Source organism: Rhododendron vialii, chromosome 4a (assembly GCF_030253575.1).
Source record: "Rhododendron vialii isolate Sample 1 chromosome 4a, ASM3025357v1".
Taxonomy (NCBI): Eukaryota; Viridiplantae; Streptophyta; class Magnoliopsida; order Ericales; family Ericaceae; genus Rhododendron; species Rhododendron vialii.
The window spans coordinates 12,649,024-12,675,779 of NC_080560.1; the positions used below are offsets into that span (position 1 = coordinate 12,649,024).

A 26,756-nucleotide genomic window follows, 5' to 3' on the forward strand; every position below is an offset into this window, starting at 1 on the left:
AGTTTTAAGATAGGTTTTTTAAAAGAAACAAATTTTATAGAGTTGAGTATTTTTTTGTCTTTCAGTCATTTTTTTTATTTTTTAATAATATTTTTAGTTTTTAAAAAAAGGTACGCTATATATATTTAAAAAGTAAAAAATAGATAAAAAATCATTTAATGCAAAAAAGCACGAACGAATAAATTTTTTTGAGAGGAGAGCCACTCGTCCACGAATGACAAGGGACTGTGTGGTAATAACTGAACATGAAGGATAATTCACACATTGCCCAAATTCCAGGGGTCAAAATGAAATTTTTTTGCCCACCGGTTTTTTTGGATTTCGTCTCCTTATTTTTCCCCAATTCCAGCACACACCCAATGGACGAAGGCAACACGGCTCATGAAATCGGTTCCCCGAAGCGTTCTTTTCTTGTCGGAAAAAACACAAATAACTTTCAATCCAAATCTTCTCAAACATCTCACAATTCTCTCTCCTTCACCTCTGAGTAATCTTTAACATCTCTCAATCATTAGTACTTTCCAGTTTTGATGACTTGTTTTAGGAAACAGCTGCTCTATTTTTGCATTTTCTGAGGAATTTAGTCACAAGTTCAGGTTTTTATCTTAATTTGATGGGTATTGAATGATGGGTATCTGCTTTTTCGGTCAAATAATGATGCGGGGTTGGGTATCTGAATTCTTTTTTCTGTACCAGAGCTTTGAACTTATGATGCTTTTGGATGAAAATTTGTGTGGGCATTGGAAGTAGATGATTCATTGATTAAGACTTCTGGTATTTCCATTAGCACTTTAATATATGTGAATACTGTTGCTAAGTTTTGCTATGAATCTAATCTGTACTCTTTCTTGATGTTTGACTTTTTCTGTTCCTTTATGTTTTTGTTTCATATGAATTATTTAATTGTGCTCTTCGTAGTTGAAAGAATTGATTTATTTGGTTCCTCTTTCTTGAATTTTACCTTAGGGTGGTATCTGCTGCTATTAAGCATTGATTTAATATGAATGAACACTATATCAACAAGAGCGCGAGTGCGAGTGCAAGTGCAAGTGCGAGCTCAAGTTCAAGTTTGAACAGTAGTTTCCAAGATACGGAGGATGACGAAGTAATTTCCAGAATACTAGCAGAAGAATCTCCGAGGAATGATGGCAGGCTTGGGAAAAGACTCTCCCATTTGGACTCGATCCCGGTATCTTACAATTTTAGACAAGCTTCTATATTATAGTTAAACCTTCCCAGAATTAATTAGTTGGAAATTCGTTTTTATAGTTAAACCTTCCCAGAGTTAATCTACTCCTGTACAGATTGAGTTTTTATCGCATTCATGGTATTTATATTACAAGTGCTAGTCCTCCATCATGATTTTTGTGTAATTTGTTTGGTTAGTTATTTGTCCATTTGTTGCTGATCCATGAAACTGAAGAAGCGTATGCCTAGTCCATCTAAGTAAGCCTTGTATCATGGAAATCTCTCTTTTATCTTTATTTTCCACCGATGTACACCTGAGACTGAACAACTTGTCCTAACTAGGCATCACTCAACTGAACTTTGGATTTTGGACATTTCTAGTTCAGCCATAAGCCATATATTTCATGAACATAGGTCTGAACTTCCCAACATCTGGCCTTACCACATGTTTCTACATAATACAGCAATTGTAATATCACCTTTGTTTTTGTGAACTCATGCGTATCCTTAGCGTTACTATGTTTTCTGAATGGAAACTCTTAGACTACTTGTGTGGTCAGCAATGAAAACAAAAAACATATGGAAAACGAATTCAAGGATACAGCGTTGTTAACTTGCCAACTAGGTACCTCTGTCGTGATTCACCCAAGGCAATATCAACTTCACTTAAATGTGGATATCATGGTAACATGGATTGTCCTATACACAAACCTTGAAAGATCTAATAGCAACCCCACAAATCGAGAGTCTCATAGCAAACTGTGGGTTTGGTCAGTCTAGCATGGATGGTGGTTGGTGGGAGTGGTGGCCGTTGGGTGGTAGTGGCAAGGAGGAGGTGGTGATGGTGATGGTGGAAGAGGATGGGGCAAAGGAGTAAAGAGGAAGACAACTAGGTGTAAGAAGACAACGGAGAGAACTTGGACAGAGACTGAAAGAAATGGGAAAGGAGTAAAGATGAACACAACTAGGTGCACAAGGCAGCATGTCAGATCTCAAAATTGCTGGGGAGTCATGTCGGTGGGCAGGCCTGCACCAACACAAGTGCTGGATAAAGTCAATCTTGTCCATTTTTAAAATTGTTTTTTGCGGGACCATTATGGTTGTTATATTAACCTAGGTGTGTATGGACGAGTAGAAGGAAAACAGCCGACCAAATCTTCCTTCAGCAGTTCAGTGTGTGGTGTGACTGTCATTCTTTCATGGTGTAGCTGTACAATTATTCTAAACACCAATAACCGTTATGGAGATGAGTATCTGGCATATATTAACAAATGAACCTTCTTTTATCTTTTTTGTTTTCTGGATATTAAAACATTGCATTAGCTATCTGGAGTGTATGTCCTGATTAGTTCATTGCTTTGGCAGCTCACTCCTCGCATTAATGGGGAAATACCTGACGTGAGTGATGCAACATTAGACCATGAGCGGCTCTCCGAAAGGTTATGATTTATCTCTATTTCTCTTATGCATTTAGTCACGATTGTTAGGAGAACTCCTAAATTCCTAGTTAAAACTTGAGGGTTATTAATAGACGCCGTAGATGCTTCTTCACTCCTTAGCTTTTCCTTGATTGGTTTTATGATTGACATGCTTGTGCATTCTTCAGAGTTTCTAGAATTGGTTTGAAATTCCTTGTAACACTTTGAATGTCATTGCCACTAGGTCTTCAAGTGCCCTTGTGCAAACAGTCTCATACTGTCTTATACTTGTGTTGCCAGTCTCTTCATTGACCTCCATTGCGCAGAGTACTATGTGCTAAGTGAAAAATTGTATATATGTTTGGGGTTTACTTGATGATTAAGATTCCTGGTGTTGACACAAAAGGTCAAATTGATGCCAAAGTTTTTGGAAAGACTCTCTCTCAAAGTGAATTCCACCATGGAGTAAGGAGCAACAATTTGGTGCCAGAAATCTAGCTCAAGTACAGCACCACACATTTAGCACATAACAAAAACCAACTGAAGGTCATTTTTCAGAAAGTTAAAGTTCGTAAATTGCAGTAATTGTGTTCCCTTAAAAAGTTTGATTCCTCCAAAAATTGACAAAGAAGTTGAAATGGAGGGAGTACTAACTGGCATAGTGGCATAATTGTCAGACTAACAGTCAGAGTTGGGATTTTGTGCTTCACATCCTATGCATATCTTTTTGATTTGACAGTAATACCCTTGCTGTCATTCAGATTGGCTACATATGGTTTAGCTGAACTGCAAATGGAGGGAGATGGCAATTGTCAGGTTGGCATCATACATTAGTTTCATATTAGTATTGACAGTAAACTGCATCAGTTGTGCATTGATTTACCTATGTCCATCATCTTTACATAGATAAATACCTTTATGTTCTTGCACCAATTTGTGCTTAGTTGCTTACTTCATTTTTTGTCGCAATCTACTACGTAATTTTTATGGTTGACTTATTGAACAGTTTCGAGCCCTCGCAGATCAGTTGTTTCGCAATCCAGATTATCACAAACATGTACGGAAGAAGGTTGTCAAGCAGGTGTTTCCAGGAAACTCTTTCATGTACTTGCGTCGCTAAATACTCATCTATGTACTGTGTAGTAAATGGGATACTGCTTGCTGATAAAAAAAAAATGGGATACTGCTGACAACAGGAGTTAAATAACTTAAATTTAGTGGTAGAGGTTGATACATTGCTCTGCCTACCCCGGGTTTGAGTACAACTTGAACTTTTTCTTTATATTTTCGTGATCTACAAATGCTCATTATGGGTATTCGTTTTTCTTGAGCAGTATTCGATGACTTTCATGTTAGAGTCGATTTCTTTGGATTGACTGTAGACCTATTCGTATTGATCTTATGTTGAAATGGGTTGGGATTTGGTATTTGCGACGTTCCAAAAGTTTTCCTCAACATCTTCCCATTATTTACTTCATGTTAGACATAACTTCACGTGCATTTTATAACATTACCATTTCTCTTCAAGCCATTTGTCCCAAGTAGTTGGGCTTGTCTATGTGGATTTTGATGATTTTATTCCTAATCATCCCCTCTATTTAGTTTAAGAAACCATGTCATGTTTTGTCACCTCAGCTGATGTCCTCCTTAACCCTCCTCTCTCTTTTACCACCTTCCATGTGTATCAAATCAATCCTCCTTACCGGTGCGTTAATTGGTCTATCTCTTGCCGACATATTTATGGGTTACTATGTATATTTATGCATTTGTATAGGTACGCTAGTTAACTTGTATAGACAAATTTGAGGTTACAAACACACACACTTAGCAATCTTTAATCTTTTAGTCAATTTTGCAGTGGCGGGAAGTTCATTGGTTTTGAGGTAAATACTAAATTCTTAAACTTTTTTCAGCTGAAGCATTTCAGAAAGTCTTATGAAGGTTATGTCCCAATGAAGTACAGAAGCTACGTCAAGAAGATGAAAAAGTCAGACATCTGGGTGATGCTAATTCTTTTCCTGGGAACTTATAGCATGTTTTCTTGATTATTGTTTGGTTTGTAATCTACTCCTTATTCAAATTCTTCTTTGGCTCTAGATTGGGAGAATGGGGGGATCATATTACTCTGCAAGGAGCTGCAGACTGTGTAAGTCAATTTTACAACTTCTCACATTATTTTCGAGTTTTAACTTTTAAGAGGCAATTTTTGTACCTATGGTTTCTGCTTCTCTCCACCATCATCATTTTAGTGTTTTCTTCATTGTTTGAACAATGTGGTGTTATGGCATACATGGAGAGAATAGATGATGGGATTGATGAGTTGATGACATGATTAAGCATTGGTTGTTTTGTAACACTCGGTGGTCGGCACTTGTTATGTACTGTTTCTACGTGTTCTTAAACCTTGGCAAGTGTACTTCAAACTTGCTCAAACTAGGTTCGTGTGCTTTTAAAAATTGTGTTGATGAGCATATCCTTTCGTGGTTTTAAATTGGGTGTTTTGGTAACCTGCAATAGATATTATACACTGCATTTTCTTCAAAATGATCATTCTATTTTACCTACAAGGCTGTTTCACTTTCGTACTACTTGGGCTACCTCCAAATAAAAGTTTCAACTCTTTTACCCTTAAAAATTGTTATGGACCTTTAATATGACCACGTTTAATATGACCACGTCAAGCAAATATACCCTTAGAAAATAAATATCCAAACTCCAAAGCAAACTTATATTTTTACGTGCAGTGAACTTACCTACGAAACACAAAATGAGCCTAGCAGATATCTTAATCAGATGAGATCCTGAGAGCTACATGAATCCTCTATTGTTGTGATTCTTTTCTAGTTCACATGCTCTCTAAAACTTTATATGTTGTATTGTACTTTCACAAGGACTACATTACTTAAATGTGTGCACTGTTGATTAGTGCATTTTTCTCTTATATAATGTCTGATTATTACTCTAGTGATCTCTAGCTCTTTCTTTGGATATTTTGCAGTTCGAAGTGAAAATTTGTTTGGTCACCTCTTTTCGAGATACCTGCTACATTGAGATCCTTCCCAAGGACAAGAATCCTTCCAGAGGTTCCATCTCATATTGTGTTTAAATTTTATGCCCATTTTCTGTGCATTATGTGAACTGGTTTTTGATCAATTTTTTTAACTTTTTGTGTATTGTTTGCTTCTACAACAAAACTTAGTTTTACCAAACGACATTGCTTTGTTATTGTCATTAAAATCTGGGTTTGAAAAACAAGTTTCTAAGTCAAAATAGTGCAATGAACCTCTGTTGCTCTGTTAATTAAACCAAGAGACTTTTTAATCCAAGCATATCTCAACCAAAAAATTTCAACTTTATTATTCAAAATTAATCTACGGAGATTAGTTTGCTCTGTTATTGCCTTTCCTTTTCTATTGAGTTGGATTAGTCATTTTATGTGCATATATCTGTATACGTACTTGTGTATGATTGGTCTTTTCTCTCTCCAGAGATATGGTTGAGCTTTTGGAGCGAAGTACACTACAATTCGTTGTATGGAGTCGGAGGTAATGAATGCACCTGCACGTTTTATTTCTCTTTCGCTCAGAAATTTCCAATGACAATGTGTAGTTCAGTTCAGCTGATTTATGACAATATTTAGTTCACTTCAGCTGACTTGGATTTTCCCCGCCATTTTACAGATGTTCCAACTAGAGCGCCGAGGAAAAAGCATTGGCTTTTCTAGGGCTTTCCGGCTTGTAATTAGTATGAAAGATCAACTTTTTGGATAGTCTACCTTCATCCAAATTTGGCAAGTCGAAATTACACACTACATGACATTCAATTGTTTTTCTTGCTTAATATATAAGGAGTTGGGTGTGCTGGGAAAATAGCTTTCCAGAACTTGTACATGAATAATTGCGTCTCACTTATCCTCTACAGCATTGTAACTTCCGGCGGTGGTAAATAGAAATAAATTCAGACTGCCACGCTCATTTGATTTTCCGGTGGAATAATATGTTCTCTCTTTTCCGTGCATGAACTGAGCCGCCATTTTGGCAACGGTCTTTAGTATTTAACGTTGCTGGTCCGCTAATCTCTTTTGACATTTTTTAAGAAGAACCCTTTAAGCATGTCAGTTTACAAATATTCGGAAGATTTCAGAACTTACAAATACATGAGAGTTTATATCCTTTGAAGGATCAGATTGAACAATATGCACCCTTTCACAGTCATAGTTGTCCTTCACTACTTGGACTAGCAAAAATTGTTCCCCGTCAATGGAAAGGTAATGCACAAAAGCTGATTGAGAAGATTGCTGCAGAAACATCAACAAACGCTTTTATTGAATCAGTTTTGGCTTCTATTTGGAGAATGCAAAATGAAATATTGCAGTAGTAGTTGAGGAAATGCAGGTACAGAAACAATTTAGGTATTGCAGGTTCATACCTATTGGTAGGGATGTCGATGGTGTCACGCACTCCTTTTCTAAGAGAGCAGTGAGAGGGTTGGGAATTGCGACGTGTGTTGTCCGGGCAAAACGACATTGTTTTGCTTCATTCACACCCATTCAACAAATTACCTACAATGTCGTTTGGCCTCCCTTTTTATGGGCAAGAAATTACCTACAAATTCTGAAATAGCTCTTACCGCTATTGCATTGTGCTAATTTGTTGAATAGGTGTGAATGAAGCAAAACAACATCGTGCTGTCCCTTAGGGGCAACAGGCTCCCCAGGTTGGAGGGTTGGCTACCTAGGATGACCACTTGAATCTTCCTATAATGGATGCAATCTCTTACTATCATCTTGGATAAGGGGGGGAAAAACCAACATCAGGACAATTCAATTCAATGCTATCCCATTATTCCTTTTCAGACATTTTAAACATTGTTAGAAATTTCCAGCAAAATTAAATGAACTTCCCTTGACGCCCAAAATATTTGCCGTGTAAATAAATTGGAACTAACTGTCAATCTAAAAACAAATATCCTGGAACTGATTCCTTCTGCCTTTTTGAATCCCAAAATGTTGAATGTGAAACAGACAGCATACAGAGGCCTCATCGGATTTTCAGATGATCAAGGAGTCACGATCTGGAATCAACCTCACACAAATGATCAAAATCCTAGCATACAGCAGACAGCAAAAGACGATCTATTTTCCATTGATGTGACATAAATTACATATAGGATACTTCTTACTGTATCTAATACTAAGCAGGAGACAATCTATATACACGCTCTCATAATGAGTACAAAAAAAATATAAGCAGCAGAGTCTGAAGTAGAGCACACAACCCCACCACACTCTCCAACTACCAGATTCCTAATTGCCTGCTTCAATCCTCGACGCAGACCTCTGTAGTTCTCATTTCTGAAACGGCAAGCCAGTACCATGTTAAAGCTAAAACAACAATTTCAAAACTCAAAACACTTAAAAACAGTCTACGTAAAAGATTGCCATATCAAGTGAGCATCTTCTTGATTTTATTCAGCTATTTTAATCTAAAAATTGCAGCAATGACATTTTTGTGCCCATTCACCACAGTTATCAGAAAATTCGCATTCAAAATAGGCTTCTCAAAATTTCCAAATTCAAAGTGCAATTCATAAGATGGGAAAGATAAAAGTAGGTTTATAAAAAGGTTCCTGCACCAATGACAGTACCAGCCTGAAATATAGTTGTTATCCAATTCTCACCCATTGTAAAACAAGCAATTAGATATTAGCATACGTTAGTTATAGGGTAATAAACAAAAGCTCCTAAAGGAGCTTTTGATGTTTCATTCTTTCAGAAAGGGAGGAAACAAGGATGAACTACATGACAAAAAGTACTAACAAGGACAACGTTGCTCATATAGCTATCTCAAGAGAAAGCAATATAAGCAAAGTTGCAAAGTCTACAAAACCCCCACGTGAAAAAAGCAAGTTACCAGTAAAACAAAAAACGACAGACTGCACTGCTGAAGAGATGAAATAAAACTTTTTCTCAAGGGAATCTCTCCTCCACCTCCAGCGCCCTAAGCCATTGCAGTGATAGCTTTCTACCTGGAAGGCCCTAAGACTTTCTTGTGGCGGAGCTGATTCTCAAAAATCTAAGCATTTGGGCTATTTACCAAGCTAAACCACCTCGTTCAACCTAGAGATACTAGCCTGCCTTGTTTCTACGACAGATGACATGAAATACTGATGTTCGTTACCATAGCTCTTTAGTGCTTTCTGCACAAGATGCATTACTATTTACTTAATTTGCGAATTAGTGTATCGCACTGTAAATATAGGTCACAACCAGAATTCCCAAAATAGAACCCCACACTTCGGGACATAGGTACCACAATATGGAAAAACCTGTCTCACGACACTAAATTTAGCTATGCAAAGATTGCTTCTAATTCTCTATTAGTACATTTAAATGATAAATATACAACTAATCTGCAATATCAGTATCAGGAATTATAGCACCACTATATATAGCATGAAGATACCACGAAACAAGTTTAAGCTCATTAAGCACTGGTGGAAGAGCAGCATAGACTTACCTCGCCATAAAGTTAGAACGACTTTTTCCTCCAAGTATTGTCATCACCAAAGCCACCACGACTAGAACGAGTATCACTAAAGTCACGACTGTCTCTGGTTGAGTGAACATCACCAAATAGACCAGAACGACCTGAGCCAAAGTCCCCACCACCACTTGACCGATCAGAGCCACCAAGGTTCCCAAATCTACTGGAACGGCCAGACCCATAACCACCAGAATTGCTTGAGCGGCTTGAGTCAAGTCCGCCATACCCACCACCCGATCGACCAGAACCAGATGCACCATAACCTGAACGATTGGAGCCAGGTTCACCAAAACCACCACCACGACCAGATGAGTGACCACCATAGCCGCCACCAGAACGACCAAAACCTGAATCACTAAATCGACTCCTGCCATTACCTCCATAAGAGCTGAAACGGCTTGAACCCATGTCACCGAACATGTTGCTGGGTCCACCCTCAACAGAAATCCTTGGAAGCTGATATTAAATGGAAATTAGTCAATATAGCTGTTAGAAGATACTCCTATCATTGGTGGAATTTAAGCCATTCACACACAAAAACTCAGAGCAATTATCAGTAGCGTAGTACAAGTCCAACCAACACCAGAAAAGCATAATGCCATAAGACCACCACCCCCACAGCATTAAGAAGCTTTGAATCGTCCAACCCACCCAAACTTCAGCCTTGTGACATTCTAGCTTCCAACCAGAACTCCACACTCCAGTTGGACTGAGTTTGTTCCAAACATGTTGGACGAATAGCTTAGCATATAAAAGTGCAGGACACCCAAGCATAAAATAGAAAAGTACCTCTATGAATTTACATCCAACATCCCGCTCGATCAACCTCACATCCCTTACTTGATTTGATGAGTAAATGAGAATCGCGTTTCCCTTCTTGCCAGCGCGTCCTGTTCTGCCAGATCGATGAACAAAGATCTCCGAAGTGCTTGGAAGTTCATAGTGTATAATCTGCCCAGCGAAAAAAGCAGGCTCTTAATAAACCACAGGAGAGAAGATACAGAACACTAGAGTGGCGATGACAACACTTGAAGTGCAAAACCACTAATGATCCTATGCACCAAAATATTGGACCAAAGATCTGAACACAATTTCAATTACAGAAAAATTATGCACCAAAAAAGCAAATTCAAGTTGAATTTTTCACAGGCTAAGTTGAGGCTCGCCTCAAGGCTCCAAATCAACACGAGGTGTCCAAAAAAAGCCTCAAGGCTTTCATTTACCATCCCAAGGTGTATGCCTTACCTTTGGGGCAATAGCACAAGGTGCCCTTTTTGAGCATTTTTATGCATTTCATGTGAGGCATACGCTTTTTTTGAAAAAGATGGTAGAGAGAGAGAGAGAGATTTTTTGAAAAAGATGGTAGAGAGAGAGAGTGAGAGAGAACCTGATAGCCTATGGCAATTAATGAGATAGATGACTAAAGTCATCAGGCAATGGCTATGCCTAGGAAGAGCACTAACATAAAGAAGAGCTATGTTCTTTTTTAATAAACATTGGCGTACTATTTAGAGATGACATATGAAGATAGATTTAGCTTGTTAGAGTAAATCAGCTTTAATTACATACATATACATGTATTTCTAAGTTTGGAGGAGGTCTTATAATTTTATTTAGCATCTTATTATTCCATCTCTGTTCCATAATTTTTAAATGCCATTCCAAACTTTTCAAAACTTAGGATTAACATTCTAAATCAGTGCCTCAAAGTTTACAACTCTCCGCATGAGGGATAAAATGCCTCGCATTGCGCATTCGCTTTTGAAAACACTGGCCACATCCACCATCTCCACAAACCAAAACTTCATCAGACCTTGCTCTATTGTTGCAGAGAAAACACCCCACAACCGCAAGGTGGGACCAAGGAGGCCACATCATGAATGTAAAATCAATTGATAAACTGAGGCACAATAACAATAGTACTAGCCTATGGAGCACGGGTACGGGTACGAAAAACGGCAAAACCTCAAAAAAGTAGGGTACGGGTACGGCGAATAGATATATAATTTTTTTCTATTTTTTATTGCTTTAAATGAAATATAAACCCATTTTACCAACAAAAAGTAACATAGATAAAAGTTCGAAGTTCATACATCAAGTTCAACATGCCTAGATCAAAGCTAGACGAGTTCCTTGTTCCTTACATACCAACAGTACTTACAAACATTGACTCAGTGTAAACGTGTATGTGTATATAAAAGAGAGAGAACTTACGTCTTCTGTTCCGATTTGGAGCCCTAGACCGCTGCCTCTCTCAGTGACTCAGTAAACGTGTATGTGTATATAAAAGACAAAAAAATTACACAATAAGCCCATATTTTATAATTATTTACAAAAAAATCCCTAAAATTTTGAAAAAAAAATCATTTTGGGCTAAAACGTACCCATGCCGTACCCATCCTGTACCCTTGCCGTACCCTTGCTGTACCCAAAATTATCAAAAATACCCGATCAAATTTTGCCGTACCGGCGCCGTACCCGTACCCGGTACGGGTACCGCGACATTTCTGAAGTACCCGTGCTTCATAGGTACTAGCAAATAAGTGGGGAAAGACAGAAGAGAACAACTGTGACAAGATACTAAAATACCAAAATCACGATACATTCACAGGGCACATCATATTGCTTCACCCGCACCATGGACTGCCAGATATACTTTTGGCACATCAAGAGGATAGTTTTCCAACTTCTAACTTTCTCTATCATGTAATTATTGGGTCTTTTCTTATTTCATTTTCTCCTGAGAAGAGAAGGGGCTAGCATGCAAGGTGGTTAAGATTGAGGAAACAAATATTAAGTCCCCTGTAAGACATCAGCTTCTCAACCTTTTGTACATGCTATAGCATTCCCATTAGAGTAACAAGGAACAACAAAGGAAATAAAATGCCAAACGCACCAGATCAACATTTGGTACATCAAGGCCGCGAGCAGCAACGTCAGTGGCCACTAAAACATTGAAGCGACCATCTCGAAATCCTGAAAGAGTTCTCTCCCTCTGATTTTGTGAAATATCGCCATGCAAAGCTTCACATTTGAAACTTCTTTGCATAGAATATGCTAATCTGTCAGCATCACGCTTTGTCTGTGTGAAAACAATGCATTTACCTCCTTTTGCATGTTCCTAAGGCACATATCAGAAGGGAAGGATGTTAATAAAGATAGAAGTCATTCAAAAGTTTAGTGTAGGGAGGAAAACAGATTAGATCTCAACACGGGGACAGGAATGGACATTACAAATTGGATTCATACCGTTATCAGAGGTCCAATGATTGATGATTTCTCAAACATCTCAGACACAATTGCATATAGAGAAATTCCATCTGGCAGCTTCTGATCAGAATCCCCTACCTACAGTTCACATTTAGCAGAAGCCGCGTTAGTAATCAAATTGTAGTGGACATGTTTTCCTCTTTGCAGCAGCTTAAGTATGCAACACATTACCATTACATATGTCAAATTACACAAGAAAAAATAAATAAAGAGCAAAATTTAACTACATTGCGCATTTGATACTAGGCGCATATTTCACTTAAATTTAGGCCTCAAGTTGGCAAGATAAGTACTAAATGCCTCGTGAAGAATTCAAAACCCTTTTCACTCTAGCTTTTGAATCTGTCAGACTCGCAAAATATGAGAAAGTGAAGCGAAAGCTAAGGTCAGATAATACGATGCTTTTAATAGCACAATAGGCATCTTCACAGTGACCAGTACAAAGATTATCTCAGTGAAGAAGGTTTTAAAACGACCAAAAAGAGGTTAATTCAAGAAGGAAAAGTTGAACAAACAATAAAGCAAACCCGCACACTTACAAGATCAATTGTTAATGGATCTTTTAGGTACTTTTGGGTAAGTTTCCTAATCCAACTTGGCATTGTTGCTGAGAACATCATGCTCTGACGTTTCTTTGGCAGATACTCTAAAATAGTCTCGACGTCGTCCGCAAAGCCGACATTAAGCATCTGATCAGCTTCATCAAGAACAAGAAACTGAATTTCCGATAAATTCAAAGCACCTCTCTTGATCAGATCTATAACCCGTCCAGGGGTGCCAACAACCACATCAACGCCATGGTCAAGCTTACTCATTTGCTGTGAGATGGGCACGCCGCCATAGACACATAGTGAATCCAACTTGGGAGCAGACTCATAAAATTCCTTGTCAACTTGGCGAGCAAGCTCTCTAGTTGGGGCCAAAAGTAACGCCAAAGGATTTCTTCCACATCTATAGCATATAAATAGAATTTTTTGAAGAGTGAAGCAGATGTCACAAAAATATGCAAACTCAAATCAAGGGAAAGAAGAAGAAAAGAAAAGGAAAGATCACACAACCAACTCTGGAACAAAATAAAATGAATATATGTGCAGGAAATTTTCAAGAACCAAGTTCATCAAAAGAGTCATTGAACAAACCCATGCTTTTCATTGAACCGAATGATCTTATCCATGATGGGAATGCCAAAAGCAAGGGTCTTCCCTGTTCCTGTCCTAGCGCGACCTACCATGTCACGTCCTTGCATTGCTGGTTCCAGCACAGCTTTCTGCTCAACGCAAAGATTACAACAATAAAAACAATGCTTCAGTATTTATACTCCCCAGAAGGGAAGGGTATGTTAAATGATGAATCTGAGCTACAAAAGTGATTGAATAATTTGTATGTTCTTGGTATTCGGGTGGTGGATAAATTACAAGTTGGACAAAGTCAAGGTTGTCTGCCAGCAACATCGGAAAGATGAAATAAGGCAAAACATACTGCACCATGGAAACCACAACCAAGATTTATAAATCAATCGCACTTGATTTAGACACAAGCCAAAACAGTGATTCATTAATTTTTCAACAAACATGCATTTTAAAGATAGAAAACATATTTTTTTGTTCTGTGCTGCTAAGAACTTCCCAATAACTAGAAGCTTCAACCTGTTTCTGACATTAATTAATTTTGGGTTTGGGGGACATGTGCCCTCAGTCTCTTGCTCTGTGACACTGCCATCGTAACTTTTACCTCTCTGTTTTACTTTTTAACAACTTCTGTGAAATGAACTCCATTATCATATTGAATTAATCAATAGAGAGATAACATTACATTACGGAGCCATTGCTCATTCTATTCATATACAAACTAACCGCCTCAACTGACCAATCACTTTACAGCTTAGAGTTCAGCTCAGCGTCAGTGCACTTTTTTTGAATAATCAGCTCAGCATAACTGCCCATCAAGCCTAAACTAACTAACTAACTTACATCTAACATATCAAAAGCTAATAACCAAGAGCAAGTCCGCGCTTGGGCCAAAAGGCCAAAACCAACATTTGGAATCAAGATTGGTAAAATCCCCAACACCCTTGTGCCAAATTCAATGCCAAATTTCGGCAATGCCATTCTTGATGTCAAATTTGGCAATTGCCAAACTTGCCAAAACACCCAAGCCATTTGATTTGCATCGAAAATGAGATGGGTTTAATGGAATGGTCAGAATTTGAGATTGGGCCAAAATGGCACCAAACTGGTGCAACGGCATTGCTATTTTATAGCTTTTTGACACTTTAGGAAGCTTAAAAATGACTTTGGCAATATTGTTTTGGCACCAACCGGCGAACTTGTTCTAAGCTATCTTCTACTTGAATCACTTCACAGCCCCGCGTAAAGTGTTCCAGCATTCGATTCATTCGCACTTGTTATACTTGACAATATTGTCCACCATTAAAGATCTCATAAGAACAATTGTACGAATAAGCTCATTTTGGCACAATCTCACTTTGATTTGCATAAAAAATGAGATGGGTTTCATCGAATGGTCAGAATTTGAGATTGTGCCAAAATGGCACCAAAACCGATGCAACAGCATTGCTATAGTTTAGCCTTTTGACACTATAGCAAGCTACAAAGTGACATTGGCAATAAAATTTCGCTCATTTCGGCGCCAATCGATGAACTTGCTCCAAGTTATCTTCTACTTGAACCACTTAAGCCCCGCGTGAACTGTTTCAGCATTCGACTCATTTGCACTTGGTATACTCGACAATATTGTCCACCATTAAAGATCTAATAAGAACAAGTGTAAGGATACGCTCATGAGCAACAAAGTTACCAAAAATCAAGTTCTTACAAAGAGTACAATACTGGGTTTTGTGAAGCCACATCCGGTCTAATTTCCCACTTTGCTGCCTATTTGAGCTATGGATGTATGCAATTACACAGTTAGGGAACCAAGTAAAAATCTCTCGTGTCGTGTGTGTTTATTGGCTCGGCCGATTTCCCAACATATAATATGTTGCATGGACTCGGGTGTGAGTATGGGGTGTATGGGTACGGGGACACGTCCTGAACAATTGTTTGTAGTATATACTGAATAATATTTTTAGATTATGTACCCTAAATTATATTTAGGAATGTTTTTAAAGGAGTTAAGAAAAATATGTTTTTGCTATTTCATGTCCACGTGAAATACTCGAAACATTACTTTTCTAGCTAATTTGATATTCCTTCTCCGTAAATATCATGACAATTAGAGGATCCGAGTGTACAAAATTGATACGGGTGATACTGTTGGGAATGCCTTGTATTCTTTAGTCCCACATTGGTTAATTATGTTGTTCCCGTTTTTGTAGCCTATTATAAATAGGGCTATTGGGGAACTTTTAAAGTATCTTTTGGGCTCTCATATTGTGGTCTTTCTAGAGTTACGGATTATAGCCGGCTCTTTGTATCTCTTCTTCACGTAGGTTAGTGAATCCTCTCTCTCCTCGCCCATGGACGTACCCATCTTGGGGAACCACGTATATCTTGTGTCTTTGTGATTTCTTGTTTAGTTTTCAATTTCTCGTTCTTAGCTTGCATTCATAGCGTTCGTTACAACAAACTGATATCAGAGCCGTTGGTTGACGATCTATGGGAAGACTCTCAGCGCACCATTGAATGGGTTTGCATAGAAGACACTCGTGGAGCGGTATAAAGTCCAAAAAGGTGACTCGGCTCGATGTTGGAGTGCTATATTGGATGGCTCATTGTCGATGGAGTTGACTTGTCGGGGAGCATGGTGCTGGTGAATGAGCACATTTGCTCTCAATGGAGTTCTTGTCGGGGAGCATGGTGCCGGTGACTAGGCACGTTGGCTCTCAATTGAGATGACTCTGAATTGAATCGATTGAGTGGGTGCAGAATAAGCCCAGTTCGGTTCGGGAGATAGGGTTGAGAGTATTAGATCAGAATCAAGGGGGAGCTTGGATGCATAGAGAGGTTAAGGCCCAATGTTTGGTTCACACATGAGAGGGAGATTTGTTAGAACATGTGTGAACGTTGAGTCCCACATCGGATAAACAGAAAAAGAGTTGGACCTTAATATACAATTGAATGGCTCACCACTTATAAGGCTTAGCCTTTTAAATGAATATGTGTCATTTAGTGTATATTGGATTCAAGTGATGTGGCGGACACTTTGTCGTTGCTCCCACACAAATTGGGCCACAAACTCCCAACAGACACATCCGGGTACTTGAGCTAAAACGAAGGACCCATGTAACATACTACTAGATAATACGTACTACAAGAAAATTAAAAGACATGGATACCTGAATTGGGAAGAGCTTAGTGATTCCCTTCTTGGCCAAAGCGGAAACGATATGCTCGGAGATCCCAAGCTTAGATATCTCCAGACCATCATCACTAGTACCAGTCCCGTGGCCTCTGGACTTGTCCTCGTCCGCCGCGAAATCATCCACAGCGAACTCGGGCCGCGACGCCGGGACCGAAGCCCTAAAATTGAAGGCGGGCCCGGCGTGAAAGCTCCTTCCGCTCAACGCTCCTCCGAAGCCGCCGCCGAGGCACCGCCCGATCGACGCGGAGTTCTGGACGATACGACCGCTGCCGGAGAGTGCATTTGCGGAGAGAGCGAGGTCAGGTTCGGGGGGCGAGAAATGAGAGCGGGGGCGAATGTGATGGTGAAGGAGAGATTCGAGGGAGAATGTTACGGCGGCAATCGTTGATCGAGTCGAAGCTGATTTTCTCAGAAGGACGAGACCACTCGTCATCTCTTTCTTCTTGTTCGACTTTGTGGTGGGTTTTAGTTAGAGAGAGAGAGAGAGAGAGAGAGAGAGAGAGAGAGTTTCTGGTAGGGTTTAGTGAAAGGGAGCGGAGGAGGTTGCAGCAGCAGCAGTTAAAACGGAGGCGGTTGAGTTATTAGGATTTAGGAGATATTTTTCGTTTTGCTATCAATAGTCAATCATTGACATTCCCATTTTGTTTATTTATGTAAAATTACTAAATTACTTTTACCTTAAAGTCATTATTTTCTGCAAGGACAATTCGGTACTTTAACGTGAATAAAAAAAAAATGTCAATGAACAAAAAGGGAGTGTTGAATTCATTTTCGTAAAAAAAACTTATTCACTTCATCCCATAAAGTTGGTCCCTTAGGAAATTACGTATCATTTTCAAATTTAAAAATTATGTATTTACAAAAATAATTTTTAAAATTTTTTTCAACCGTTCAAAAGATCTCATCGAAATCTATCAAATAAGATTCATATTGCATCGGAATTTTTCCCTTAATTTTTACTAAATTATGGAGTAGTATTATTTTATTAGTTCACATCTTTCGGTTTGACAAGAGAAATCAGGAAAATACTCAAATTTAAAAACAAATTAAGGAAAAAAATAACTAAAAAAAATAGTGTCAATAACTCAATGAAAAGTTAGTTCAAAGAGGTCCTAAAAATTCTTTTTACAAAATTTGAACCCGCAACACTTAGTGTTGCTATATATACAACCAGTAGGCCAACCTCATAGCGCTTGGTTCTAGTTAGGGTCTGATTGATCAAGTTGATTTAAAAGTTTAACAACTTGTAAAAAGTATAGTTAAATTAACTTAGTTACGAAACAACGAAATCTCAAGCGAATATTAATCAATCGATCTCAAGTAATTGGAAATTCTGAATAACAGTTCGTTTGAACTTAATTTAAAAGCTTAGTAAGTTGGGTATAAATAAATAAATAAAAATTAACAAGCAAATAAGAGTTCGAACTCGAAAATTTTAATTTGGTTATCCACCTAGTTCCAGTACCCTCTTCAGCCATCTTTACAATTCACGCCCAACTTTTGTCTTGTTAATTGATCGAGTGGTAAAAAACAAGTTTGCTAATTGTAGCTAAGGGCAAGATGTGTTTGTCTTTTCTTCTCTATCTGTGGTAAATGTAACAATTTTTCCATGAGCCCCTCCAGATGGGAGAGGATCCGAATCCATTTAAACATCATCAAAAGAAAAATTAGTAAACGGTAAGCGAAAATTTAATTTGCCAAAACCGAAACGCCATTTGGCACAAGAAAATGAGTTTTGCCCAATTCAATGAAGCATATGCTTTTGGATTACTCTGGTCCGATTTTAGCAATGGCGAGAGTTTCGCCGATGCGCAAGTCCAATGGTGGTCAAATAGCTCGAGCTATTCTGAGAAAACGGCAAAATTTGCAAACTTGGTACAGTTTACGTTCTTACTACTTCGTCGTGCTTTGTGAACGAGGTTTAGGTTTGAGCACTTTGTCTCTCAAGTTGCCAACATGACTACAGAGTATTCACAATGCCATGCATGCAGGGAGTAACACCACCTTTATGAAACCATGCCAATTGGTCTAACTCCGCGGATCAAAAAAAAAAAAAATGGTCTTACTCCAAAATAGTATTTCCTCCGTCCCTTCTTAAATGTCCTACTTCGTAACTCCAACTTATTAAAAAAACATCATCATTATACCTTTCACGTCAACTTTTTCCTTCACTTTCCCTACTTACCCATCATCATTACACTTTTTACTCACTAACTTTTCAAAATGAAATCTATTTTTAGGGACAAAATAGAATATACCAACTTTTACCCACTAACTTTACCAAATGGACACTTATTAAGGGACAGCCCAAAATGAAATACTGGACTATAATAAGGGGACGGAGGGAGTAATGATAATTCGTTTTGCTGTTCAAAGCATGACACAAATAAAACACAAAAATCGCATGTAATATTCATTACAGTAGATTGTCAACTAACCAACTAGGTCTAGCCCAATCGATGACTCAACCACCTTTGAATAGTCTCATCTGAAATCAACTCAGATTCTCGAACAGATGTTGGTTGAAGATCTTAGGACACATTCTTTTCTTGTGTTTACTTCGTTCGTAGTGTGCGGGGGGAGGGTGTGTGCGTGCGCAATTTTGGCGAATCGGGAATCACAGAAAAATACGAAGGAACTGAAACAACAACTGATTCCTCCCAGTGAAATGAATACATTATGGTCCTATTACACCAAATTCTCATCCAACGACGGCTGTGTTGGCAAAAATAACTAGTAATTCAAAGCATCAGTAAAAATAATAATCCGTGTTTCAAAATATTCATTCACATGGGACATTTTTTTTTTTTTTTCCCTCTTATCTACGAAGAAAGGGACAATTTGTAAATATTATCTTATAGTGACGAACATAATCATATAACCAGCTGATCACCCCCTCAGCAACTGCAAGCAACACCGATAGTCCAGAAATGTTCGTTTCAATTTTCAAAGCGGACTTCTATAGCTCTCATTCCCGAAACTGCAAGGGCATGAACGAGTACGTTAAACAACAACTTCAGAGAACAAATAATTCAAAGTTTGTCGTTCACCAGCTGATTGTGGTCAGTCCTTTTCTCTGAATAACACATTAACCATGGCCAGATTATTGCGCAATTGAATTGTAACGATCACTTGTGAAAGAGTAGAATGAACTTACCTCTGAGAAAAGTTAGAATGATTTCCTCCCATATTTATCATCGCCAAAGCCACCACTGGATCTGCTTGGGAGAAAATCGCCAAAACCGCTAGAACGACCTGAACCAGAGTTCCCAAAACCACCCGAACGACCAGACCCATAACCACCAGAGTTCCCTGAGCGGCTCGAGTTAAACCCACCAAACCCACCACCTGATCGACCAGAACCAGATCCACCGAATCCTGAACGACTGGAGCCATAATCACCAAAACCACCAGTTGAGGGACCACCGTAACGACCAGAACCTGAATCGCCAAATCGGCCGCCAGGCCCGCCACGGTTTGAACCCATGTCATTGAAGATGTTGCTTGTTCCACCCGCAACAGAAATCCTGGGGAGCTGAAATTAATATGCAAAATCAGTCTTCTATTCCTGATAAAGAATTAATGATACAAGTTCCTATAAAAGTGATAGAATTTGAAAACGCACACACCCACACAGATCCCCTCCTAAAACTATAAAGGGGGAAGCCGTCTAAGTTATTTCCATGAAGTTCCGAAATGATTATTTACTCCACGAAGCATAATGCTTTAGCTGAGATTTTGGCCGAAGTGATCCAAAAATAAACCCAATGATGCTACTTCAAACCAGATTCACATTAGTGCAGGAACATGTTCGCGAAAAATACAGAGGATATTAAAGGGGTGTTTGTGTAATTGTTGACCTCGTATCATCACAAGCTTAAAGACCAGAAGCTCCAAAGCATTTTCTCAAGCTTTCAATTGTCCAACCCAGTAAGAGACTCGGAGCATTAAACATTCAACACTCCAATAGGTTTGACGAAGTTCAAAGCAGTCGGTCAAAGGAATAGCTTAACATGTATACAAGGGTACAAAGATAGTATTCCTCGTAAGAATAATTGCATATTGCAAGTGGAGTGAAGTGCAGTTGGTGCCTCCCTTATATTCTCATGCACGTGGGTAGGTTCAATTCCCCTAAGCACCCCTCCCCCTTCCCCTCCCCAAGGATAGAGTAGATTAGGTTTAACGAATGACAAAAGAAAAAAAAAAAGAATTATTGCATACCTCTGTAAATCTGCACCCTACATCTCGCTCAATACTCTTGACATCCCTCATTTGATTTGATGTGTGAACCAGAATCGCAGTTCCCTTCTTCCCAGCACGTCCTGTTCGGCCAGATCGGTGAACAAAGATCTCTGAAGTGCTTGGAAGTTCATAATGTATGACCTGTGCAGTAAATAAAGAATGTTTAAGAGGACAGTCGAAGACAAGATACAGAACACTGCAGTGGAATTCGATTGTCGGAATAACTGATTTAGTATGCTTGAAACACAACATTTCTAAAATCTTGAAGATCACACGAGGATGAAAACTTGGTGAAAACCAATCTACATCCACATAAGTAGGAAAAGACAAAAATGAGGCAATATCAGAGAGATCAAAGTATGATAGAGGAAGATTGTTATTAGAGCCACATCATGAATAAACAACAGATGAATTGCAGGATGACCCCTTCACATTTTCATTTGTTTCAGTTTGTCACCTTGTCTTGTTGGGAAATGGGAGTGGCAGGCAGCATGTATTGAGAAAGAAATGAACTTAAGGTCACGTAGGACAAACAGGTTTTCATCTTTTTGCAAGTGTGACTAAAAAAAATACCCATTAGTACAGCACAACGATAAATTCATCAAAATAAAACTCACTAGATCAACGTTTGGTACATCAAGGCCACGAGCAGCAACATCAGTGGCCACTAAAACATTGAAGCGACCATCTCGAAAGCCTGAAAGAGTTATCTCTCTCTGATTTTGTGAAATATCTCCATGCAAAGCTTCACATTTGAAACTTCTTTGCATCGAATATGCCAATCTGTCAGCATCACGCTTCGTTTGCGTGAAAACAATGCATTTACCTCCTTTTGCATGTTCCTAGTGCCAAACAGGGAGGGAAGAGAAACGTCAGTCAAAGTCAAGGACTTATTCCTCCATTTTGCAAGGAAGAAAAAAAAACTGAAGGAAAAAAAATCGCCATATTAACCAGGCTGAATATCAAGATGAAACAGGAAAGGAATAAAGCATTGGATACATACTGTTATGAGAGGTCCAATAATTTGTGGTTTCTCAAACATCTCTGATGCAATTGCATATAACGAAATTCCGTCTGCCAACTTCTGAACAGAATCTCCTACCTGCAGTAAAGTTGAGCACAAGCAAGTTCTCAGTGCCTCAGTGGTAATTTCAGAGTACAAATTATAGGGAAATGCAGTGAAAATATAGCATAAGCAAGTTCGCAGTGGTAATTTCAGAACACAAATTATAGTCAAACGAGTTTCCTTTTGTGCAATAATAATACTATGGCTTAAGGGCAGTAAAAGTTACTGCCACAGATGTCAAATTACACATGAAAGAAAGATAAATATCCAAAAATCATCATTAAATTTCACAACCAACTGAAAATAGCTAGTTTTTACTACCCAAGTTTAGGCACCAAGTTGTTGAGTAAGTACAGTCCATCATGAATAATTGAATGTAATCAGAGTTGCAAAAGAGTACATCTAAAGAACACTAAGCGAATACTAATCTTTTCAAAGAAAATGGCAACGTTAACCTGTGAAGAGGATAAACATGATGTAGTGAAGATGGACCAGATGGTAAATAATATGAAAGCAAAAAAAAAAAAACTCATCAACCGCCTAAAAAAAAGAAGCAAATTCACACACTTACAAGATCAATTGTTAGTGGATCTTTTAGGTACTTCTGGGTGAGTTTCCTTATCCAACTCGGCATTGTCGCGGAGAACATCATGCACTGACGTTTCGCTGGCACATGTTGTAAGATAGTCTCAACGTCATCCGCAAAACCCACATTAAGCATCTGATCAGCTTCATCGAGTACAAGGAACTGAATTTCAGATAATTTCAAAGCACCTCTCTTGATCAGATCTATAACCCGTCCCGGTGTACCAACAACCACATCAACACCATGGTCAAGCTGGCTCATTTGCCGCGAGATGGGCACACCTCCATAAACACACAGTGATTCCAACTTAGGAGCAGCCTCAGCGAATTCCTTGTCAACTTGTTTAGCAAGCTCTCTAGTTGGCGCCAAAACCATAGCCAAAGGATATCTTCCACATCTATATGGCAGGAAACAAACTAAATAACCGTGTCAAAGAACTATATATCAAAACTCAAATTAGCAACAAAAACTAGTTAAGAAACAAGCACTAATAATACCACAAAAATCCACACCACTCTGCCTAGCAAAAACAAAAACAAAACAAAATATACTTGTGAAAGAAGCGAAAAGAGGAAATTATGGTAATATATGAATAAAATTCATCAAAAAGTGATTTTAAGGTAGCAAACCCATGTTTTTCATTGAACCGGAGGATTTTATCCATGATGGGAATGCCAAAAGCAAGGGTCTTCCCAGTTCCTGTCCTAGCACGACCAATCATGTCACATCCCTTCATGGCTGGTTCCAGCACAGCTTTCTGTATACACAAAAAAATGCTTCGGTAGTGATACCCTGTATACGCAATGTCAAATAATGAAGCGGAACTAAAAAGAATAGATGGTTTTTATATTATGATTTCAAAGTAAGAGACCAAGAGAGAAACCTCTCTCTCTCTCTCTCTCTCTCTCTCTCTCTCTCTACTGTCTGAGCCAAAAGGATACATGGTTTTTCAATAGAGAAAGTCTGCAAACACAACAACGTGTGCAACAATGCACGCAACACATGTTGATGTAGCACTGCAGGATTAACGATTCGATAGACCACTACTTTGCAATCACGAATCATTCAGTGCCACATCTAAATGTCGTGTAAATTGTTTGCTTGTGAATTTAACTCACAGATACCCAAACCGTGACCCCATTTTCTTTGTCCAAGGATTACATGATCATTATTAAATAGAAAATTAGTCTTAGGTCCATTATGTGAACTTCACAAGCCCACAAGTCCACTTATTAATTTTGTAAGGTCTCAAGTCCATTTAGGGTACCCTAGAGTAGAGTAGGGTACCATAGGGTTTAAACACTTTCATAAGATTTTAGGATGCACTTTTTTGGGTTTAGTCACTTTTTTGGGTTTAGTCACTTTTATAGGGTTTTAGGGTGCACTTTCCTATTATAAGGTTTTAGAGGGTTAGGCACTTTCATAAGGTTTAGGGTTTTAGGCACTTCTATAGGATACCCTAGGGTTTAGGTTGTGTGGACTTGTGGCTTCACAAAATGTGGGCTTATGAAATGTCTACAGTGGACCTATCACTAAATCTCCCATTATTAAATCCCCGTACACTCGTCCCAAGAATCAGGATACCAAGATAACTACCTACTCGTATCGCAAAAATTCAGGATGAAAAATTGCTGATTTTGACCATGAATACGAATATGATTCCTTAAAAGGATCCTCAGGCATACATCATGTTGTGGAAAATGATATATTCGAACTACGGAAATCAAAACGAAATGAAATGGTGTGGATACCTGAATAGGGAAGAGCTTAGTGATTCCCTTGCCAGCCAAAGCAGAAACAATATGCTCCGATATCCCAAGCTTAGATATCTCAAGCCCGACATCACTAGCACCACCACTACTACCCCCCTGACCTCTGGTCTGGTCCTCGTCGGAGAAGTCAGCCGCCGCCGCGTACCCTGCGTTCGACGCCGGGACCGAAGCCCTAAAACTCAAACCGGCCGCCCCGTGAAAACCTCTCCTACCCGCCACTCCATATACCCCACTGAGCCACCCAATTGAAAATTTTCCATTTTGACCATTTCCAGAGGATTCGTTTGTGGATTTGGCGAGGTCGGTGCTGGGTTTTGAGAAATGGGAGTGGTTGTGGCGGCGGTGGAGGAGGGAATCGACGGAGGACGTTAAAGCGGCGAGTGCCGATCGAGTGGAGGGTGATTTCCTCAGAAGGACGAGACCAGTAGCCATTTTCCTCCTCGTGGTTGTTCTTGATGGTGGGATTGGAGCTTTGTTTGGGTTCCACAGCGAGAAACCCTAGTAGCGAGGTTTTATTAGGGTTTTAGCAAACGGAGGAATTTGACGGAAATGGAATGTGAAGGGAAAATTACATAACAGCCCACCATTTGATGGAAAGGCCCCGAATCTCTCGTCCTCCGGCCCTAAATAAATGTTCAGCGCACACATCTAAGTCTTTATGCATTTTTGCAAGGGATATGGTGGGCCAAAGAGAATAAATTTTATCCACTGCCGGTATAAAACCTTACTTTTTCACTATCGCCTATTATGGGCCCCACTGAGTCTCTATTGTTGTGATCTAAATTGTTTGTATTTTAAGACCCGAAATATAGTATTGTTATGCAAAAAATCAGTTTGATCGGAAGTCGATAGATATATCAAAATTTGAATTTTGGTTTATAAAATGGTCAATCTGATTTTTGTCAATAATAATAAAAATAAACTATTCATTTTACAAAGCAAAATTCAATTTTTGATACTCCTATCGATATCTGATTAAGTTTATTTTTTGCATGGATACACTAGTATGTGAGGTCTACAAGATGAACGGTTCATATGAACAATAAACACGCGGTAGGACCAAAAAAACTGGTGATGAAAAAGTAGGATTTTCCTCCGCTGGTAGAAAGAATTTAATCTCTATGCCAAAATAGGAAGTGGGTTAGATAAATAAATGTTCAGAGCACAAATATAAGGTTTAGTTTTTGAAAAGTTTTTTGAAAAATAGTAGGGGTAATAAGTAGAGAGAGATAGAGAGAGAAATGTTTGAAGTATGAGAAATCTAGAGAGAATTTTTTGAAAAATTTCTTTTTGAAAATGGAAGAGCACATGGCATAAGTTTTTATGCATTTTTGCGAGGGATATGGTATTAGGCCAAAAAGGGAGTGGGTTGGGTTTGGGTATAGGCCCGAATACAAATGTGGCCTTAAGTCGCCCGAATGTGGCTATATAAATTATGGACTTGTTACAAGTAGGAGGGTCAAACGAATGGGTTCCGATTCGGGTGATTTTTTGGATAATTCGATTCTCGGGCCAATTAACGTGCTTTTCAACTAATTTCGAGCCCTGAAGTTAACGACCGAATAAACTTCCATTTACACCTTGACTAATTCCCATTTGGTGAATTTGAGCGAGTTGTTAATGAATTTGGCTCTTTTAATGGGTCACATCTATTACAATTCAATTAGCCATAGAATTGTTAGTCTTCTGAAACCCAACCCATTTAGAAGGGGAGCGAAATTTAACCAGCCCATCGACCTAATTATATAGTATATTCACATTTATAATTACATATCCCACATGGTTACACATGGGAAAAGGAGTTAGGACAATAATAATTTCGGTGTAATTAGTAAATTTGGTATGGCTTAGTGAGTTTTAGTTTGATTTTAATCTATTTTATCTCATCATACCTTTTTGTCGATGATATCTCTACCGTTTCGCGATTCAACTGGTTTGGTTGCATGAGTCATTTTGTGTCTTGATGTTGTAAATTAACTCGACTTTTTTTTTTCTGCTCAGCGAATTAACTCGACTTGTTTGGGAGTCTGATGTTCCGATAAAATTTTCTTTTATTAATTAACTTGACCTTTTCTTTTTGTGTCTTGATGTTGTGAATTATCTCATCTTACCTTTTCTTAAAATTATATCAAGAGACAAGAAAAAAAAGTTCCATAGACAAGCTTCAAGGGAAACATATTTTCCAAATCTTGAAATTGGCACAGATTCTCATCCTGCCCTCCATTATTGTCTTTGAAATGTTTGCTTCCACAACAAAAGAGTTAACACTTTAATTTTGTGTGAAGCATTGATTCTCAATTGGCAAAGCAGACACATCTCATCAACTAACATAATCAGAATATCTTT

The 26,756-nt window shown here is 38.6% G+C and overlaps 3 protein-coding genes across 7 annotated transcripts; 1 reads left to right on the forward strand and 2 right to left on the reverse strand.

Annotated features, from left to right (window-relative positions):
* The first annotated feature begins 319 nt into the window (after positions 1–319).
* On the forward strand, positions 320–6,623 carry LOC131324387 (OVARIAN TUMOR DOMAIN-containing deubiquitinating enzyme 11). Of its 5 annotated transcripts, none has more exons than XM_058356332.1 (11): positions 335–487; positions 697–774; positions 967–1,189; positions 2,554–2,627; positions 3,368–3,422; positions 3,613–3,687; positions 4,520–4,593; positions 4,704–4,752; positions 5,605–5,689; positions 6,095–6,151; positions 6,287–6,623. In XM_058356332.1, exons 3-11 carry the CDS (start codon positions 1,001–1,003, stop codon positions 6,328–6,330), a joined length of 702 nt encoding a protein of 233 aa, XP_058212315.1. In that variant the 5' UTR covers positions 335–487; positions 697–774; positions 967–1,000; the 3' UTR covers positions 6,331–6,623. The 5 variants fall into 5 exon arrangements, with proteins under 5 accessions (XP_058212314.1, XP_058212318.1, XP_058212315.1 ...); XM_058356334.1 differs by lacking the exon at positions 335–487 and adding an exon at positions 554–596; XM_058356331.1 differs by lacking the exon at positions 697–774 and having other exon boundaries at positions 320–487.
* A 1,101-nt stretch (positions 6,624–7,724) lies between these two features.
* LOC131324389 (DEAD-box ATP-dependent RNA helicase 53, mitochondrial-like) lies at positions 7,725–17,310 on the reverse strand. Its single transcript, XM_058356336.1, has 8 exons — positions 16,719–17,310; positions 13,561–13,688; positions 12,961–13,372; positions 12,401–12,499; positions 12,048–12,272; positions 9,941–10,102; positions 9,125–9,607; positions 7,725–7,959 (listed from the first exon to the last, which is right to left on the reverse strand). Exons 1-7 carry the CDS (start codon positions 17,175–17,177, stop codon positions 9,137–9,139), a joined length of 1,956 nt encoding a protein of 651 aa, XP_058212319.1. The 5' UTR covers positions 17,178–17,310; the 3' UTR covers positions 7,725–7,959; positions 9,125–9,136.
* Positions 17,311–19,379: 2,069 nt separating this feature from the next.
* On the reverse strand, positions 19,380–24,963 carry LOC131324390 (DEAD-box ATP-dependent RNA helicase 9, mitochondrial-like). The gene is made up of 8 exons (XM_058356338.1): positions 24,390–24,963; positions 23,268–23,395; positions 22,624–23,035; positions 21,990–22,088; positions 21,604–21,828; positions 20,966–21,127; positions 19,902–20,279; positions 19,380–19,724 (listed from the first exon to the last, which is right to left on the reverse strand). The coding sequence occupies exons 1-7, from the start codon at positions 24,840–24,842 to the stop codon at positions 19,914–19,916; spliced, it is 1,845 nt and encodes a 614-aa protein (XP_058212321.1). The 5' UTR covers positions 24,843–24,963; the 3' UTR covers positions 19,380–19,724; positions 19,902–19,913.
* Positions 24,964–26,756: the final 1,793 nt, after the last annotated feature.

Coding starts and splice junctions, on each gene's coding strand:
- LOC131324390 (XM_058356338.1), bottom strand. CDS start 24,842: ATGGCTACTGGTCTCGTCCTTCTGAGGAAATCACCCTCCACTCGATCG. Junction 23,396..24,389: donor CTAAGCTCTTCCCTATTCAG/GTATCCACACCA, acceptor TTGTGTATACAG/AAAGCTGTGCTGGAACCAGC. Junction 20,280..20,965: donor TAGGGTGCAGATTTACAGAG/GTATGCAATAAT, acceptor TATTAATTTCAG/CTCCCCAGGATTTCTGTTGC.
- LOC131324387 (XM_058356331.1), top strand. CDS start 1,001: ATGAATGAACACTATATCAACAAGAGCGCGAGTGCGAGTGCAAGTGCA. Junction 3,423..3,612: donor AGGGAGATGGCAATTGTCAG/GTTGGCATCATA, acceptor CTTATTGAACAG/TTTCGAGCCCTCGCAGATCA. Junction 4,753..5,604: donor TGCAAGGAGCTGCAGACTGT/GTAAGTCAATTT, acceptor GATATTTTGCAG/TTCGAAGTGAAAATTTGTTT.
- LOC131324389 (XM_058356336.1), bottom strand. CDS start 17,177: ATGACGAGTGGTCTCGTCCTTCTGAGAAAATCAGCTTCGACTCGATCA. Junction 13,689..16,718: donor CTAAGCTCTTCCCAATTCAG/GTATCCATGTCT, acceptor TGCGTTGAGCAG/AAAGCTGTGCTGGAACCAGC. Junction 12,500..12,960: donor ATCCATTAACAATTGATCTT/GTAAGTGTGCGG, acceptor TGTGAACTGTAG/GTAGGGGATTCTGATCAGAA.